This window comes from Columba livia, chromosome W, assembly GCF_036013475.1.
Source record: "Columba livia isolate bColLiv1 breed racing homer chromosome W, bColLiv1.pat.W.v2, whole genome shotgun sequence".
NCBI lineage: Eukaryota > Metazoa > Chordata > Aves > Columbiformes > Columbidae > Columba > Columba livia.
Genome location: NC_088641.1, coordinates 7,650,149 through 7,665,573, shown reverse-complemented (window position 1 = coordinate 7,665,573; position 15,425 = coordinate 7,650,149). Strand labels below are relative to the sequence as shown.

Here is a 15,425-nt window from a genome sequence, read left to right as displayed (position 1 = left end):
AGGATGGGTATCACCACTCCATGCTGTAACCTTCTTCCACCTCTCCTTATCTCTTGGGATACTACCTTCCCTCCTGGCACAAAGTGCATCCAGGACCTGCCTCCATAGTGGCCATGCTGAGTTGGCTTCTCTGCATCACAGATAGCAGAGTACAGCTCTACTGATCAATCTCCCTCTCAGACTCTTGAATACTCCTCAGTCTGCTCTTCTCCTCCTGCAGCTCAACCATCAAGCAGAGCAGTTCATTAGCCTAGTCACAACTCCCACAGTCTTGCTTGCAGTCACTTCCATCTAGAAATATCCCTTCACACATCCCACAGCCAGAAACTTGGGCTGGGGGGGGGTCACATGATAGAACAAGAGCTCTGTGTTGCTGCATTAATTCTATCAAGTGCTAGCAGATCAGGAGAAGCAGAGAACACCATTTTTCTCAGAATGATCACCATACTGTCACACACCTGTCCACTGGGAATATATGCCCATTCATTGCAATCAGCTGGGCTTTTGCCTGATTAAATCTCCCACACTGCTGGGTGCAGTTTCCTCCCCTTGCTGTCTCTTCCAATCAGTAGGTCTGATGTCAGTTTCTTAAGGAACACCCCCTGTTAAGACAAGCCTCTATTTGTATCCCTCATGTTTTGTTTGGTTTTTTTGTTTGTTGTTTTGTTTGTTTTTGTTTGTTTGTTTGTTATTTAATTATGAGGGTTACACACCCTAATTTAAAGGCGTGTTTACTTAGAGGATTTCAAAGAAAACTATTGAGGTTTCCAAGAAACAATGTGTTTTCTAGATGCACAGAACATTCACAAGATTAGTTGGAATGACTTTTAAAAAGCTAAATGACTTGAAATAAATTTTCCCACTGTATTACATTCAAACTTTTAGCACTGAATGTTATAGCTCCATAATAGGCATACATCAGTCTTCTTTTCCCTATGAGTCATATACACTTAATGCTTATGATGCTGCTGCCATTTAACCCTAAATGTAATATATGAGAATAACTGTCAGGAGGGGACAAATAAGTTTGAACCATTTATCTCAAACAGTGACCACAACATTGAACTAAAATATACTGTAACACAAATATTTTTACCTCATGAATAGGCAAAAAAGTGAAGCTCAAGAAGAAATATCTAGAAACTTAAATGATATTATTTTCAAAGATAAATGTGTATGCTTAAAATTGAAATCTGTGCTCTGACAATCTAGAGTTTGGAAAGACAAAGTCATTAAAAGGCAGTCTTAGGGCAAGGGGCCACTTCAGAATTACACGTGAATTAAATACTTCTCTGCTCACAGAGATCTCTGAGAAAGAAGCTGTATATTGGTATATTCAGCTGTTCTGAGCTTTAAATGCATACAGGAAATATCACAATGTGTATATTCATTTATTTTATACCAAAAAGGTAAACAAAAGACTAAAAGCTGAAAAACTTCAAAAACAATAAAGTCTGAATCACTACAAATAGCTATTACTAAAACATAAGCCTTGTGGGCTTAAAACAGGTATAAAAAGAAATAAGCATTCAATGTCAACGACATCTTAATGCAAAGATGGGCTAGGGAAATATCTCCTGAATTACAACACTGGTGTTATAAATATGATGTGATAGAAATGACTCAGGGAAAACAGCAACCAAGAGGACCACTGTAGTCATTACCACTTAAAAGAATGAATCCTTACCTAAAGATATGTAAATACTCTCAGTTTCAGGCCAGTCTGCTCCTCTAAAAAAAAGTGATTTGGAGAATGTTCCTATCAGGAACTACAGACTAGTGACCTTGCAGCTTCAGATATTCTGGAGCCTGCGCAATTCACACAATTACAGAATCACAGAATGTTAGGGATTGGAAGGGACCTCAAAAGATCATCTAGTCCAATCCCCCTGCCAGAGCAGGAACACCTAGATCAGGTTACGCAAGAAGGCGTCCAGGTGGGTTTTGAATGTCTCCAGAGAAGGAGACTCAACAACCTCCCTGGGCAGCCTGTTCCAGTGTTCTGTCACCCTCACTGAGAAGAAGTTTCTTCTCATATTTAAGTGGAACCTCCTGTGATCCAGTTTGAACCCATTGCCCCTTGTCCTACCACTGGTTGTCACCGAGAAGAGCCTGGCTCCATCCTCATGGCACTCACCCTTTATATATTTATAAACATTAATAAGGTCACCCCTCAGTCTCCTCTTCTCCAAGCTAAAGAGTCCCAGCTCCCTCAGGCTTTCTTCATAAGGGAGGTGCTCCACTCCCTTAATCATCTTTGTTGCCCTACGCTGGACCCTCTCCAGCAGTTCCCTGTCCTTCTTGAACTGAGGGGCCCAGAAATGGACATCTAGATGGGGTCTCACCAGGGCAGAGTAGAGGGGAAGGAGGACCTCTCTCAATCTACTAACCAACCCCCTTCTAATACACCCCAGGATTCCATTGGCCTTCTTGGCCACGAGGGCACAGTGCTGGCTCATGGTCATCGTGTTGTCCACCAGGACCCCCATGTCCCTTTCCCCTACACTGCTCTCTAATATGTAATTTCCCAACCTATACTGGAACCTGGGGTTGTTCCTAATGACCCTCTTATCCCTGATATGCCTTGAGATGGCACCAAGGATAAGTTATTCCATCACCTTTCCAGGGATGGAGGTGAGGCTGACCAGTCTATAGTTACCCGGGTACTCCTTCTTGCCCTTTTTGAAGACTGGAGTGACATTTGCTTTCCTCCAGTTTTCAGGCACCTCTCCCGTTTCCCACGACTTAGCAAAGATGATGGAGATTGGCCTAGCAATGACTTCAGCCAGCTCCCTCAGCACTTGCGGGCGCATCCCATCTGGACCCATGGATTTATGGATGTCCAGATTGCCTAACTGCTCCCTAACCCAGTCCTCATCAACCAAGGCAGACTCCTCCATTGTCCTGACTTCCTCTGGGGCCTCAGGGGTACGGGGCTCCTCAGGACAGCCTCTGGCAGAGTAGACAGAGACAAAGAAGGCACTCAGTAACTCTGCCTTCTCTGTATCTTCTGTCACCAGGGCACCCACCCCGTTCATCAGTGGGCCTACATTGCCTCTAGTGTTAGTTTTATCCGCCATGTATTTGAAGAAGCTCTTTCTGTTGTCCTTGACCCCTCTTCGCCAGGTTTAATTCTAAGGAGGCCTTAGCTTGCCTAGTTGCCTCCATACATCCTCTGACAACAGCCTTATATTCTTCCCAAGTGGCCAGCCCCTCCTTGCATGATCTTTAAACTCCACTTGAGCTTGCCCAGCAGTTCCCTGTTTAACCAAGCAGGTCTCCTGGCTCCCTTCCTTAACTTCCTACGTGTCAGGATGCTCGGATCATGAGCTTGGTAGCAGCAGTCCCAGAATGCTAACCATCTCTCTTGGGCCCCTTTACCTTCAAGTATTAGTTGAGTCTTGTTTAACATATATCTCGATACTCTTAGATAAAGTGTCCTTTAGCTGAACTTTGCTCATTATAATACGAAAAATCATAACCACAAGAGGAAAGATACAGGGCTAGCCTGAAACCCCTCTGCAGGGAGCATGTATAGTGGTAAAATGATTGTGTAACCAATATGCAAATGTGTAACCAATTGGCTCTTTAGGACTGTCCTGAGGGTTTGAACGTAGTGATAAGATTTTTTATATAATGGCTGTTACTTTTCTTTCCAGTGTGCTAGCTTTATTCCAGCATCCAGACTTGTGCAACTCTGTAATAAACAATATATTTGTGTGTAAAATTTGGCTCAATTGCACGCCAGGTAAAAGAACCCTGGTTTTGGGACAACACTACTTCCTAGCCCTTGCCACTAGGTCTTCCACACTCAGTACAGCCTACCACCCCTGCTGTATTAACATCTCCTGATGAAACTAGAAAATATTTTCCCCAAACTCTCACCACTATTTCTCTTCTTCACCGTGGTACTTTCTGGTACAACATATTGGGGGAAAGGGGAGGGTGTGCGTGTAGTTTTGTTGCACCTTTTGGATTGGAAGTTAATTTAGGAGTAGTCCTTTTTATCAGATATATATCTAAAATAGTCTGATAATTTACTGTATGCCAAAACACTTGACCCAAAAGAGTAGAGCAGGTTTCATATCCTAGAACCAAAGACAAAACAAGCTTTTTATCACAGAGATAGAAACTTGCTATAATTTTCAGCATGCTATTTGGGGAAAATGTTCCTAAGTAGTGAAACAAAAATACAAGTTTTTATCTACTACAAACAGCTCTAATATGAATTAAATTATTACTTACCGAAATCTACTCTTGTTAGTATGCACTGCATTGGATGGTCAGTTGTATGCCTCGTTGTTGTTGCACCACTTTCATAACAAGTTGCACACAAATCATAATCGTAGCAAATTAAACACTTGTATCTGCGACCTCGAAAATTTCCTTTTAAACATGCATCACAGCTGACACCTGTGAACAAATAAAATTGCTTGAAAACAACAATAATTTTGTATTGTTTTTATAATACATATTTGTTGCTATCGCCCACTACAACAAAAGGCATTAAGTCGAGAAGCTTTCATGCAGCTGATGCACGATAAGACTCAATTTTAAGCATAATTATATCTTTAAAATGGCAATAACCATCCAAAGTGCAAGTCAAACTCAAAGTAAAGTAAAAACCAAACACTCAAAATTATAATTGGTTAGGTTATAAATTCTTTTAAATCACTTTTTTCCTCGTTCAGAAACTTAATTCAAAACACTTTTGAGGCTATATAGTACAGTGGTTGATCTGGAAGTTTTGTGAAAAGCTAACAAAGAAAAAACCCACAGCAGATCATGACACACACACCACCACCAAGTAACTTTTAATTTTTAATAGTTCAATTCCGAAGAATGCCACAACCATTTTTCACAATGTATACATATCTGGGAGCATAAATTTGTATCTTCTAATTTGAAGTACAGAAGAACTTTGAATAAATCCTAATTTTTATGTTGCATCAGCTCTTCAGCTTCTTCCTTTTGGAAGTTCAATCTTTGCACTGTAGATCATTCATAATGCCTGTGTCAGAAAAAGGCTTCATATTCATCCAAAGGTTTTTGCAATTTTCTGTGTCATTTCAGCTCTCAGGGCAACAGAAACATCATCTTTTCATCTGTCAAGGCCCATGAAAACTTCTTTCACTTGCAGTAGTAAATTAAGGGCCTTCATGAAAATAACTACTAGGTACAACATGATATTTTAAGTCCTCTATCAGGATCAATTCAAACAAGCTTTTCATACTTCAGTGCAAATGCAGTAAATGTTACAGAAACAGTGTTATTGGAAGAAAGCAATGACATTGATTACAAGAGGATTAGTAGAGGAAGATCAAAAAGGTCTCAAAACTGCAAATATCCCAATAACCATTTCCTACCTATAAATTCTACAATCACATAAAAATCTAGTATTAACACAAGTCACCACTACTACTTTCAATATCAGGTCCAGAGGACAAAATTAAATTACAGAGAGAGAATTCTCTCAACGTCTCTCCAAGATCTCTCTCTCTCTAAACTACCACATTTTCATTTTGATAACTTGACAGCAGGTGGCATAACACACTACTTTCATATCCTTTAATGCAACAGGAGTGGAAAGTGTCAAGAAAAAAAAACCCTCTGTTCAGTTCATCTCTGTTCTTTTTAACCCATGCACTGTGTTAATAAAAATTTCAGAAGTTTGACTCTCTGCTCCTTAAAAAAAAACACAGAAAAAAAACCCAACACACCCACACTGAAAGATAACAGAATGGCAAATTAAACTAGATACATCCATATTAATCTCAGGTTTTAAAGAAAAACACATACTCAGGAAGGGTTCAATAATAAGCAGAGAAAAAAAGAGCAAACAAATAAACAAGTTGTGAAAAGAATTCAGATTCTTCACAAAGTTCTGATTTACATGACATTAGTGACTTTTTAAAACCTTTTAAAACTAATTTCTACTCAGTGGAAACTGTTCTCATGCATCTTCTCCAGAATGACCTTATGGAAATGATCACAAAAGAAAAATGATCCAATTTGGCAAAGACACAAGGATTATTCATGTGTTGGAAATCACTGAAGCACCTGAGAATGGTCATATAGGACTTAAGGCTTCTTCCCACAAAAAGGTGGCAGGATCAATAGCCCAGTTGAGGTGCATCTATACCAATGCATACAGCATGGGCAACAAAGAGGAGCTAGAAGCCATTATGCAGCAGCAAAATCATTATATAGTTGCCAGCACAGATACATGGTGGGATGACTCGCACAACTGAAGTGCTGCATTGAAAGGCTATAAACTCTTCAGAAGGGATAGGTGAGGAAGGAGAGGAGGTGGGACAGCCCCGAAAGTTAGGGAGTGTTTTGATTGTCTAGAGCTTGATGATGGTAACAATAGGGTTGAGTGTCTATGGGTAATAATAAGGAGGAAGACAACAAGGCAGATATCCTGGTGGGTGTCTGTTACAGACCACCCAACCAGGATGAAGAAACAAATTAAATATTCTGCAGGTAGCTGGGAGAAGTCTCACAATTGCTAGCCCCTGTTCTCATGGGGGACTTCAACCTACCAGATGTCCACTGGAAATACAAACACAGCAGAGGAAACAGTATAGGAGGCTCCTGGAGTGTATGGAAGACAACTTCCTGACACAGCTGGCGAGTGAGCCAACTACAGAAGGCCCCCCACTGGACCTGTTGTTTGCAAACAGAGGAGGACTCATGGGCGATGTGATGGTCAGAAGTTGCCCTGGGCATAGCAATCATGAAATGATCAAATTTTCTATTCTTAGAGAAGTAAGGAGGGGGGGTCAGCAGAACTGCTACCCTGGAGTTCCAGAGAGCAGGCTTTGACCTGTTTAGGAGGCTCATTGACAGAGTCCCTTGGGAGGCAGTCCTGAAGGGCAAAGGAATCGACGAAGACTGGTTGCTCTTCAAGAAGAAAATCTTAGAGGCGCAGGAGCGGGCTGTCCCCATGTGCCGAAAGATGAGCTGTTGGGGAAGAAAACTGCCCTGGCTGAACAGAGAGCTTTGGCTGTAACTCAGGACTAAAGGAAGAATTTATAACCTTTGGAAAAGGGGCAGACAAGTCAAAAGGACAAGAATGTCGTGAAGTTATGCAGGGAAAAAATTAGAAGGGCCAAAGCCCAACTAGAACTGAATGTAGCTACTGCTGTAAAAGGCAACAAAAAACGTTTCTGTAAGTACATTGGCAGCAACAAAAGGAGGGCTAAGGAGAATCTCCATCCTCTGGTGGATGCGGGAGGAAACATAGTGACAGAAGATGAGGGAAAGGCTGAGGTACTAAATGCCTTCTTTGCCTCACTCTTTAACAGTAAGAGCAGTTGTGCTCCAGGTACACAGCTCCCTGAGCTGGAAGACAGGGATGGGGAACAGAATGAAGCCCCAGTAATCCAATGGGAAATGGTTAGTGACCTGCTACGTGACTTAGACACGCACAAGTCTTTGGGGCCAGATGGGATCCATCCAAGGTTACTGAGGGAGCTGGCAGAGGTGCTCACCAAGCCACTTTCCATCATTTATCAGCAGTCCTGGCGAAACAGGGAGGTTCCAGTTGACTGGGAGTTGGTGATTGTGATGCCCATCTACAAGAAGGGCCAGAAGAAGGATACGAGGAATTAGAGACCTGTTGGTCTAACCTCGGTGCCAGGGAAGGTCATGGAGCAGATCATCCTGAGTGCCATCACATGGCACATGCAAGACAACCAAGCAATCAGGCCCTGTCAGCGTGGGTTTATGAAATGTGGGAATGGCAGGATGTATGGTTCCAGCTAAATAGCCTTGGACAGGTTATACAAAAGTATGTTTTTTATGAGCGTAAGGAGTGATAGCCCAGGCCAGTAAAAATGATATTTCGGGTTGGAAAACCGCCCCTATATGTATGATGTGTGAACGTTGGGCCTGGGCGCGTGAATGAGTGGGTCGGAATGCCGCCCACAAGATATGCATAGGAACATGACTGAAAACAGTCACAACATAAGTGTGATGTGTTTGGGGTAACATTTTTTGAAAAAACACCCTGTCTAACCTCTTGGTCCAGCCCCATATCTGTAAACCTATAAATTGAGAACTGTTAATAAAACTCAGCTCAGCTCTGCTCTCACCGCTAACAAGAACTCTTGTGTCTGTGCGTCTCTGTCTGTGTCTGTATGCGTCGTTCCTCATTGCCGCAAATGGTGCCCCGTGTGAGTGTTTGACCCCTGTGAGGCTCTTCATCGAGCAGAGTGTGTGTGGATGCAACTACGCAATCTGACGGGTGAGTAAATTTTAGTTGTGGCAACTAATGCCTGGGTATAACAGGGACAAGCAGTCCTCGTTGAAAAATGGGATGAAGTACAGTACTGTAAGTTAATTTGCTCTTATTGTTATCTAATAATTTTGAGTCCAGAAAAGAACTTAATTTGTTAAAACTCTGATTTGCATTGAATTTATGTGCTAGTTGGAGAGATGGGAAAGACAACTAAATGCTATGATGGATGTGAACTTGGGAGAGGTTGTATTTAAAAGTTGCTAGAATATAAACTGATTTGGATCTAGGTAAATGAAAATAATGGATTGATGGTTAATATGCTGTTTATTGACATCTGTAAGAAATTGCAACAGATAAATGGGGCTGAGGAATGTAACTATTGCTCAGCTAATTGGAATTGCATATAGAGTGTATTATGGCTGGAATGAAATGGAAAAATAAAAAAGCAAAATATCCCAGGCCTGTGCTGTACAGCTTGAAAATAAATTTCAGGCCTGTGTCAAGCTGCAAGATAAACTCAGCTCACTGTAACCGAGGAGTCTGCCAGAGCCTGGCAGCTCCCACTTGGTACCAGCGATTATGTCACCTGCGTGGCCTTGCCTGTATCTAAACTGCAGCAAGAAGAAAAAGAAAGAAAATATATATATATATATATAGAAAAACCTGGCTGCCTGATGCTAAAGGGGGGCTTTATTCCACTCACCAACCGCAGCGATGTTGCTGCTGGAGAACTGTAATAATGAATGAAGGAGTCTGAGGGTGAAATTTAAAGGCATTTCCAGCATATCCGTGGTTCTAATGAAGCTGGGAAATTAAACCAAAATTTTTTTTAATAGACTTATTCTGTGGCAACTAGTTGTAAGATACTTCTTAGTAAATTCACCATGCTAGTTTTTGAGATCATGGAAAAGAAAGGCCAGTTTTTGAAACCAATGGAATGCCAAATTTGGAGCAAAGTTTTAATAGATGAATTCTTGTATCTGCTAGAAAGCCCTATACCTCTCTTGGGTCACGAATTCTTAAATAAATTGTAAGCTCAAATAACATTTTCTGAGAATTCTGTTTAGTTGCATGTCCTACAAGAAGCTGCTTGGATGGTGCAGATCTGCTTGCTGCAAGTGAGAAATCTCCAAGGAAATTTTGGATGCTGTATTTCCACTACTATTGGCAGCCGAAGTATCGGTAAAGCCAACACTACACTGACAGAACTGAAACAGGACTTTGAGCCGGTAAGAAAAAACAATATCCAATAAATATGACAACCAAAATAGAGTTAGAAACTTTGATGAACAAATTTATGACAACCTTACAGGCTGACTGCATTCGACTGGACTTGCAGATTTGTCTATTTATACTTACAACACAGAACCAACCTGTGGCTATTGTGAGACAGCATGCTGAAAATGCTAATAGACTGATATATTTCGAACGGATTTTTTGGCCCAATTCTTTCCATAAAACTATTACTCAGCTTCTAGAATTGATTGTTACTCTGATCAAAAAATGCAGGGAATGGATTCAGGTCTTATTAGGCCATGATTCATCTGTCATATATGTATCATTTGTGAAATCTGATTTTGATTTTTTTTAATTCACAATCTATGTCCTTGCAAATTGCACTAGCCGATTTTCTTAACAGCATAGCTTTTGGCATCCATAAATGTAAAACGCTGCAGAATCTGCATGTCTTTGACATCACTCCACAGACCATACTTGTATTTGGTTTGATCCCACATGCTCGCACATTTATTTTTTTTGATGGATCAGGGAAATCTCATAAAGTTTTAGTGCTCTGGCGTGAAGATAACAATTGGCATCATTCTATTAGAATTATTGATGGCTCAACCCAATTAACAGAACTTAGCGCAGCTTTACATTACTTAGAACTTTTTAATGAGGAACCTCTAAAACTGATTTGTGATTCTGAGTACATAGTCAAGGTCCTACAGTGCATCCTCTCCACCTTTCTTAAAGAAATCTCACAACAGTAGCTCTTTGAATTGTTTGTATCATTGCAAACTGCACTACAGCATTGCAGGCACCCACTGTTTGTCACTCATATACACTCTCATACCACTTTACCAAGTCCCATAACAGAAGGAAATGCAGTTGCAGGCTCTTATACTGTAGCTAAAGTCTGCTTCCAGTCTGCCAGAGCTTCATATGTTTTTTTCCATCAGAATGCTGCTGCTTTAAAAAAGATGTTTGATCTGACACTCGAACAAGCAAAAGACATAGTTCCCCCTTGCCTGGAATGTCAAGGCCTTATTACAAATTTACGCTCCCTTGGAGTTAACCCTCGCGGGCTCACAGCTAATGCCATTTAGCAGTTTGATGTTACACGTCTCATCTTCTGGTCATTTGAAATATGTACATCTCTACAGGTACTTTTTCAGGTATGCTTTGTGCATCTGCTCCTACTAGTGAGAAAAGCAGAGATGTTCAGCACCACTGGACCCGCTGTTTTGCTATGCTGGGTGTGCCACAACAGATTAAAACTGACAATGGTCCTGGCTACACTGCCAAATCCATGCAATATTTTTATAGCAATGGGGTGTTTTCACAGTATCACAGTATCACAGTATGTTTGGGATTGGAAGGGACCTCAAAAGATCATCTAGTCCAATCCCCCTGCTGGAGCAGGAACGCCTAGATGAGGTCGCACAGGAACATGTCCAGGCGGGTTTTGAATGTCTCCAGAGAAGGAGACTCCACAACCTCCCTGGGCAGCCTGTTCCAGTGCTATGTCACCCTTACTGAGAAGAAGTTTTTTCTCAAATTTAAGCGGAACCTCTTGTGCTCCAGCTTGATCCCATTACCCCTTGTCCTATCATTGTTGGCCACCGAGAAGAGCCTGGCTCCATCCTCATGGCACTCACCCTTTATATATTTATAAACATTAATGAGGTCCCCCCTTAGTCTCCTCTTCTCCAAACTAAAGAGACCCAGCTCCCTCAGCCTTTCTTCATAAGGGAGGTGCTCCACTCCCTTAATCATCTTGGTTGCCCTACGCTGGAACCTCTCTAGCAGTTCCCTGTCCTTCTTGAACTGAGGGGCCCAGAACTGGACACAATATTCCAGATGTGGTCTCACCAGGGCGGAGTAGAGGGGAAGGAGGACCTCTCTCGATCTACTAACCACCCCCCTTCTAATACACCCCAGAATGCCATTGGCCTTCCTGGCCACAAGGGCACAGTGCTGGCTCATGGTCATCCTGTTGTCCACCAGGACCCCCAGGTCCCTTTCCTCTACACTGCTCTCTAATATGTCATTCCCCAACCTATACTGGAACCTGGGGTTGTTCCTACCCAGATGCAGGACTCTACACTTTCCCTTGTTAAATTTCATCAGGTTATTCCCCGCCCAACTCTCCAGCCTGTCCAGGTCCCGCTGGATGGCAGCACAGCCTTCTGGCGTGTCAGCCACACCTCCCACCTTAGTGTCATCAGCAAACTTGCTGATAGTATACTCTATTCCCTCGTCCAAATCGTTAATGAATATATTGAATAATATTGGCCCCAGCACTGACCCCTGAGGCACTCCACTAGATACTGGCCTCCAACTAGACTCCGCACCATTGACTACCACTCTCTGGCTTCTCTCCTTAAGCCAGTTTGCAACCCACCTCACTACTCTATTGTCTAGACCACACCTCCTCAACTTAGCTGTGAGGATGCTGTGGGAGACTCTGTCAAAGGCTTTACTGAAGTCAAGGTAGACCACATCCACCGCTCTGCCATCATCCATCCACCTTGTTACATTCTCATAAAAGGCTATGAGGTTGGTCAAGCATGACTTACCCTTGGTAAAGCCATGCTGACTGCCCCTAATAACCCTCTTATCCTTGATATGCCTTGAGATGGCACCAAGGATAAGCTGTTCCATTACTTTCCCAGGGACAGAGGTGAGGCTGACTGGTCTATAATTACCCGGGTCCTCCTTCTTGCCCTTTTTGAAGACTGGAGTGACATTTGCTTTCCTCCAATCCTCAGGCACCTCCCCCGTTTCCCAAGACTTGGCAAAGATGATGGAGAGCGGTCCAGCAATGACCTCAGCCAGCTCCCTCAGCACCCATGGATGCATCCCATCTGGACCCATGGATTTATGGATGTCCAGACTATTTAATTGCTCCCTAACCCAGTCCTCATCGACTAAAGCAAACTCCTCCATTGATCTGGCTTCATCCGGGGTCTCAGGGGTACAGGGCTCCCCAGGACGGCCTCCGGCAGAGTAGACAGAGACAAAGAAGGCATTCAGTAATTCTGCCTTCTCTGTATCTTCTGCCACCAGGGCACCCACCCCATTCATCAGTGGGCCTACATTGCCTCTGGTATTAGTTTTATCTGCTATGTATTTGAAAAAGTTCTTTTTGCTGTCCTAGACCCCTCTCGCCAGCTGTAATTCTAAGGAGGCCTTGGCTATCCTAGCTGCCTTCCTACATCCTCTAACAGCAGCCTTATATTCTTCCCAAGCGGCCAGCCCCTGCTTCCATGACCTGTAAACTCTCCTCTTCTGCTTGAGCATACCCAACAGATCCCTATTCAACCATGCAGGCCTCCTGGCTCCCTTCCTTGACTTCCTTCGTGTGGGGATGCTCTGATCCTGAGTGTGGAAGAAGCAATCTCTGAATGCAATCCAGCTATCTTGGGCCCCTTTTCCTTCAAGCAGTCTTGCCCATGGGATTTCCCCCAGCAATTGCTTGAAAAGGCCAAAGTTAGCCCTGCTAAAGTCCAGGGTTGCAATTCTACTTGCTATGCTGTTCCTGCCACCCAAGATGCTGAACTCCACCATCTCGTGGTCACTGCAACCCAGGCAGCCCTCAACCTTTACTGCTTCGACCAGACCCTCCTTGTTAGTGAGGATGAGATCCAGCAGTGCACCTCTCCTAGTCGGCTCCTCCACCATCTGCATGAGGAAGTTATCATCAATGCACTGGAGGAACCTCCTGGACTGTGGCTGGCTGGCTGAATGGTCCTTCCAGCAAACATCAGGGAAGTTAAAATCCCCCACAACAACCAGGGCCTGTGACTGTGAGGCCACTCTCAACTGCCCATAGAAGGCCTCATCAACTTCCTCAGCCTGATCTGGTGGCCTGTAACAGACGCCCACAACAGTGTCACCCCTGCCAGCCTGCCCCTTGATCCTGACCCATACACTCTCAACTCGCTCGTCATCCACTCCTGGGCAGAATTTAGTACATTGTAGTTGCTCTCTCACATAGAGAGCAACTCCACCACCATGCCTGGCTGGCCTGTCTTTCCTGAAAAGGGCATAGCCATCCATGACCACATTCCAGTCATGTGAACTGTCCCACCATGTTTCCGTAATTGCCACCAGATCATAATCTCCCGACCGAACATAGGATTCTAACTCCTCCTGCTTATTCCCCATGCTGCGCGCATTGGTGAACAGGCATTTCAGGGAGCGAGCAGAGCACACCAATTTCTCCCTAGGGGCATAGGAGGCCACCTGGTCCTCATCAGTTTTAGCACGCTGCCCCACTGGGACAAGCCCAGCTACAACCCCATCCCCCTTCGAGCCCAGTTTAAAGCTCTCCAAATGAGCCCAGCTAATTCCTGCCCCAGCATCCTTTTGCCCCTGCGAGATAAACCTTTCCCGCGTGACACTGTCCAGACTGGTGACTTATAAAACCAACCATTATCAAAAAATCCAAAGCCCTGCCTGTAGCACCAGTCTTGGAGCCAATCATTTAGACACTGAACTTTCCTATTGCATCCCACATCGTTACTTGAAGATGGAAGGAGTGAAGAGAAGATCACTTGAGCCCCTGAGTCTTTCACCATCCTTCCCAAGACCTTGAAATCGTTCTTCATTCCCCTCAGACTACGGGAAGCAGCTTCCTCCCCATCTGTCTGGATGTCACAGATGTCCCATCTGTCTTGCATGTCACAGGTATTCCACATTCTCCCACTGGACAGGCTGTTATTGAAAAGGCGCATTCCACACTGAAACAAATGTTATTAAAACAAAAAAGGGGGAATAAGATGCCTCGGGAACAATTAGACAATGAAATATATACTTTACAAGTGGCAAGGGCCTGGAGAACTAATCACCTAGGGGAGGGGGTATGCTTGTGTTCTCTTCAAACAGGACCAAAGTGGCTTCCTCTGAAACACGTTAAACCTAACGATAAGTTGGAAAAACACAGTGCAGAACCTAATGCCAGAGATAGAGTGTCTGTCCCTGCAGCAGAGGGCAACAAAGAAACAGAAGAGACCAAAGGAAGAGGCCAGTGATGTTACCTGGGGGCAGCTGAAGAAGTTACAAGTACTATGATGGCAGCAGCAGGCCCCTCACTCCATTTAACACTTTCTTAGCCTATTTGGCTATCATCTCCTGCAACAGTGCAGTAACAATGACACGCACTGGGTAGGTGGTACATGGATACCACCAGAAGGTCAGTTACTGGAAAACAAGGATTGGATTAAATTTAATCAAATGCAACAGTATTTTGTTGAGACCCCTCCTGTATGTATTTCCAAGAAACCAATTAACAACTGCATGTCAGAGAAGTTTCACTTGTTTTATCACTGATGGGGGATGGAGGGGTGGTTCAGAGCAATTTGGCTTTTGTTTCCGTTCTGGGTCTTGAACACTGAGATGCAGGTCACAATTCTACTTTGAAACTCCCTGCTGACATTCCAACGTGTAAGGTATCTAAAGCAACCACAGAAGATATTTTGAGTTTGTACTAGACCCCCTGTAAATTAGAGGCACTAGCATATCAGAATGGTATAGATTTACATTATTTGGACTGGGGACTAACTGGTGAAAAAACTTTCAATGCATTTGTTTTCCTTATCAGGATGGCTAACCAGCTTTCTCCAATATTTGTTAATAACTGTAATTGTTGTAATTTGCACTACTGTATTGTTTATTAGTAAGTTAGTTTGTAATGATAATGTATAACAGGAAAATGACACATAAGGTATGATGATCCACAGTAGGCATTCAAACTCACCAACAGAATGCCCCCTTTTGAATTTGGAGGCAAGAGGTGACTGCATCACCACTCCAAAGTATCCTGTCATATGACTGTGGTGACAGGGTCCCCTGAGATCTGGAGCCTTCAATGGGGCAGTTGATGGCTGTTAGCACCTTTTATACCCCACTGTGACTGCCCCCATGTACAGACATAGGGTGGTACCAAGGCGCTGTC

The 15,425-nt window shown here is 43.4% G+C and overlaps 1 protein-coding gene across 4 annotated transcripts in view; it reads right to left on the bottom strand.

Annotated features, from left to right (window-relative positions):
* Positions 1–15,425, bottom strand: part of LOC135577081 (E3 ubiquitin-protein ligase KCMF1) — an 83,408-nt gene that overhangs the window by 40,830 nt on the left and 27,153 nt on the right. For all 4 annotated transcript variants that reach the window (XM_065044763.1, XM_065044764.1, XM_065044761.1 and 1 more), the window contains one exon: positions 4,246–4,413. In XM_065044763.1, the coding sequence (XP_064900835.1) occupies positions 4,246–4,413 (168 nt within the window). The remainder of the gene's footprint in view (positions 1–4,245; positions 4,414–15,425) is intronic.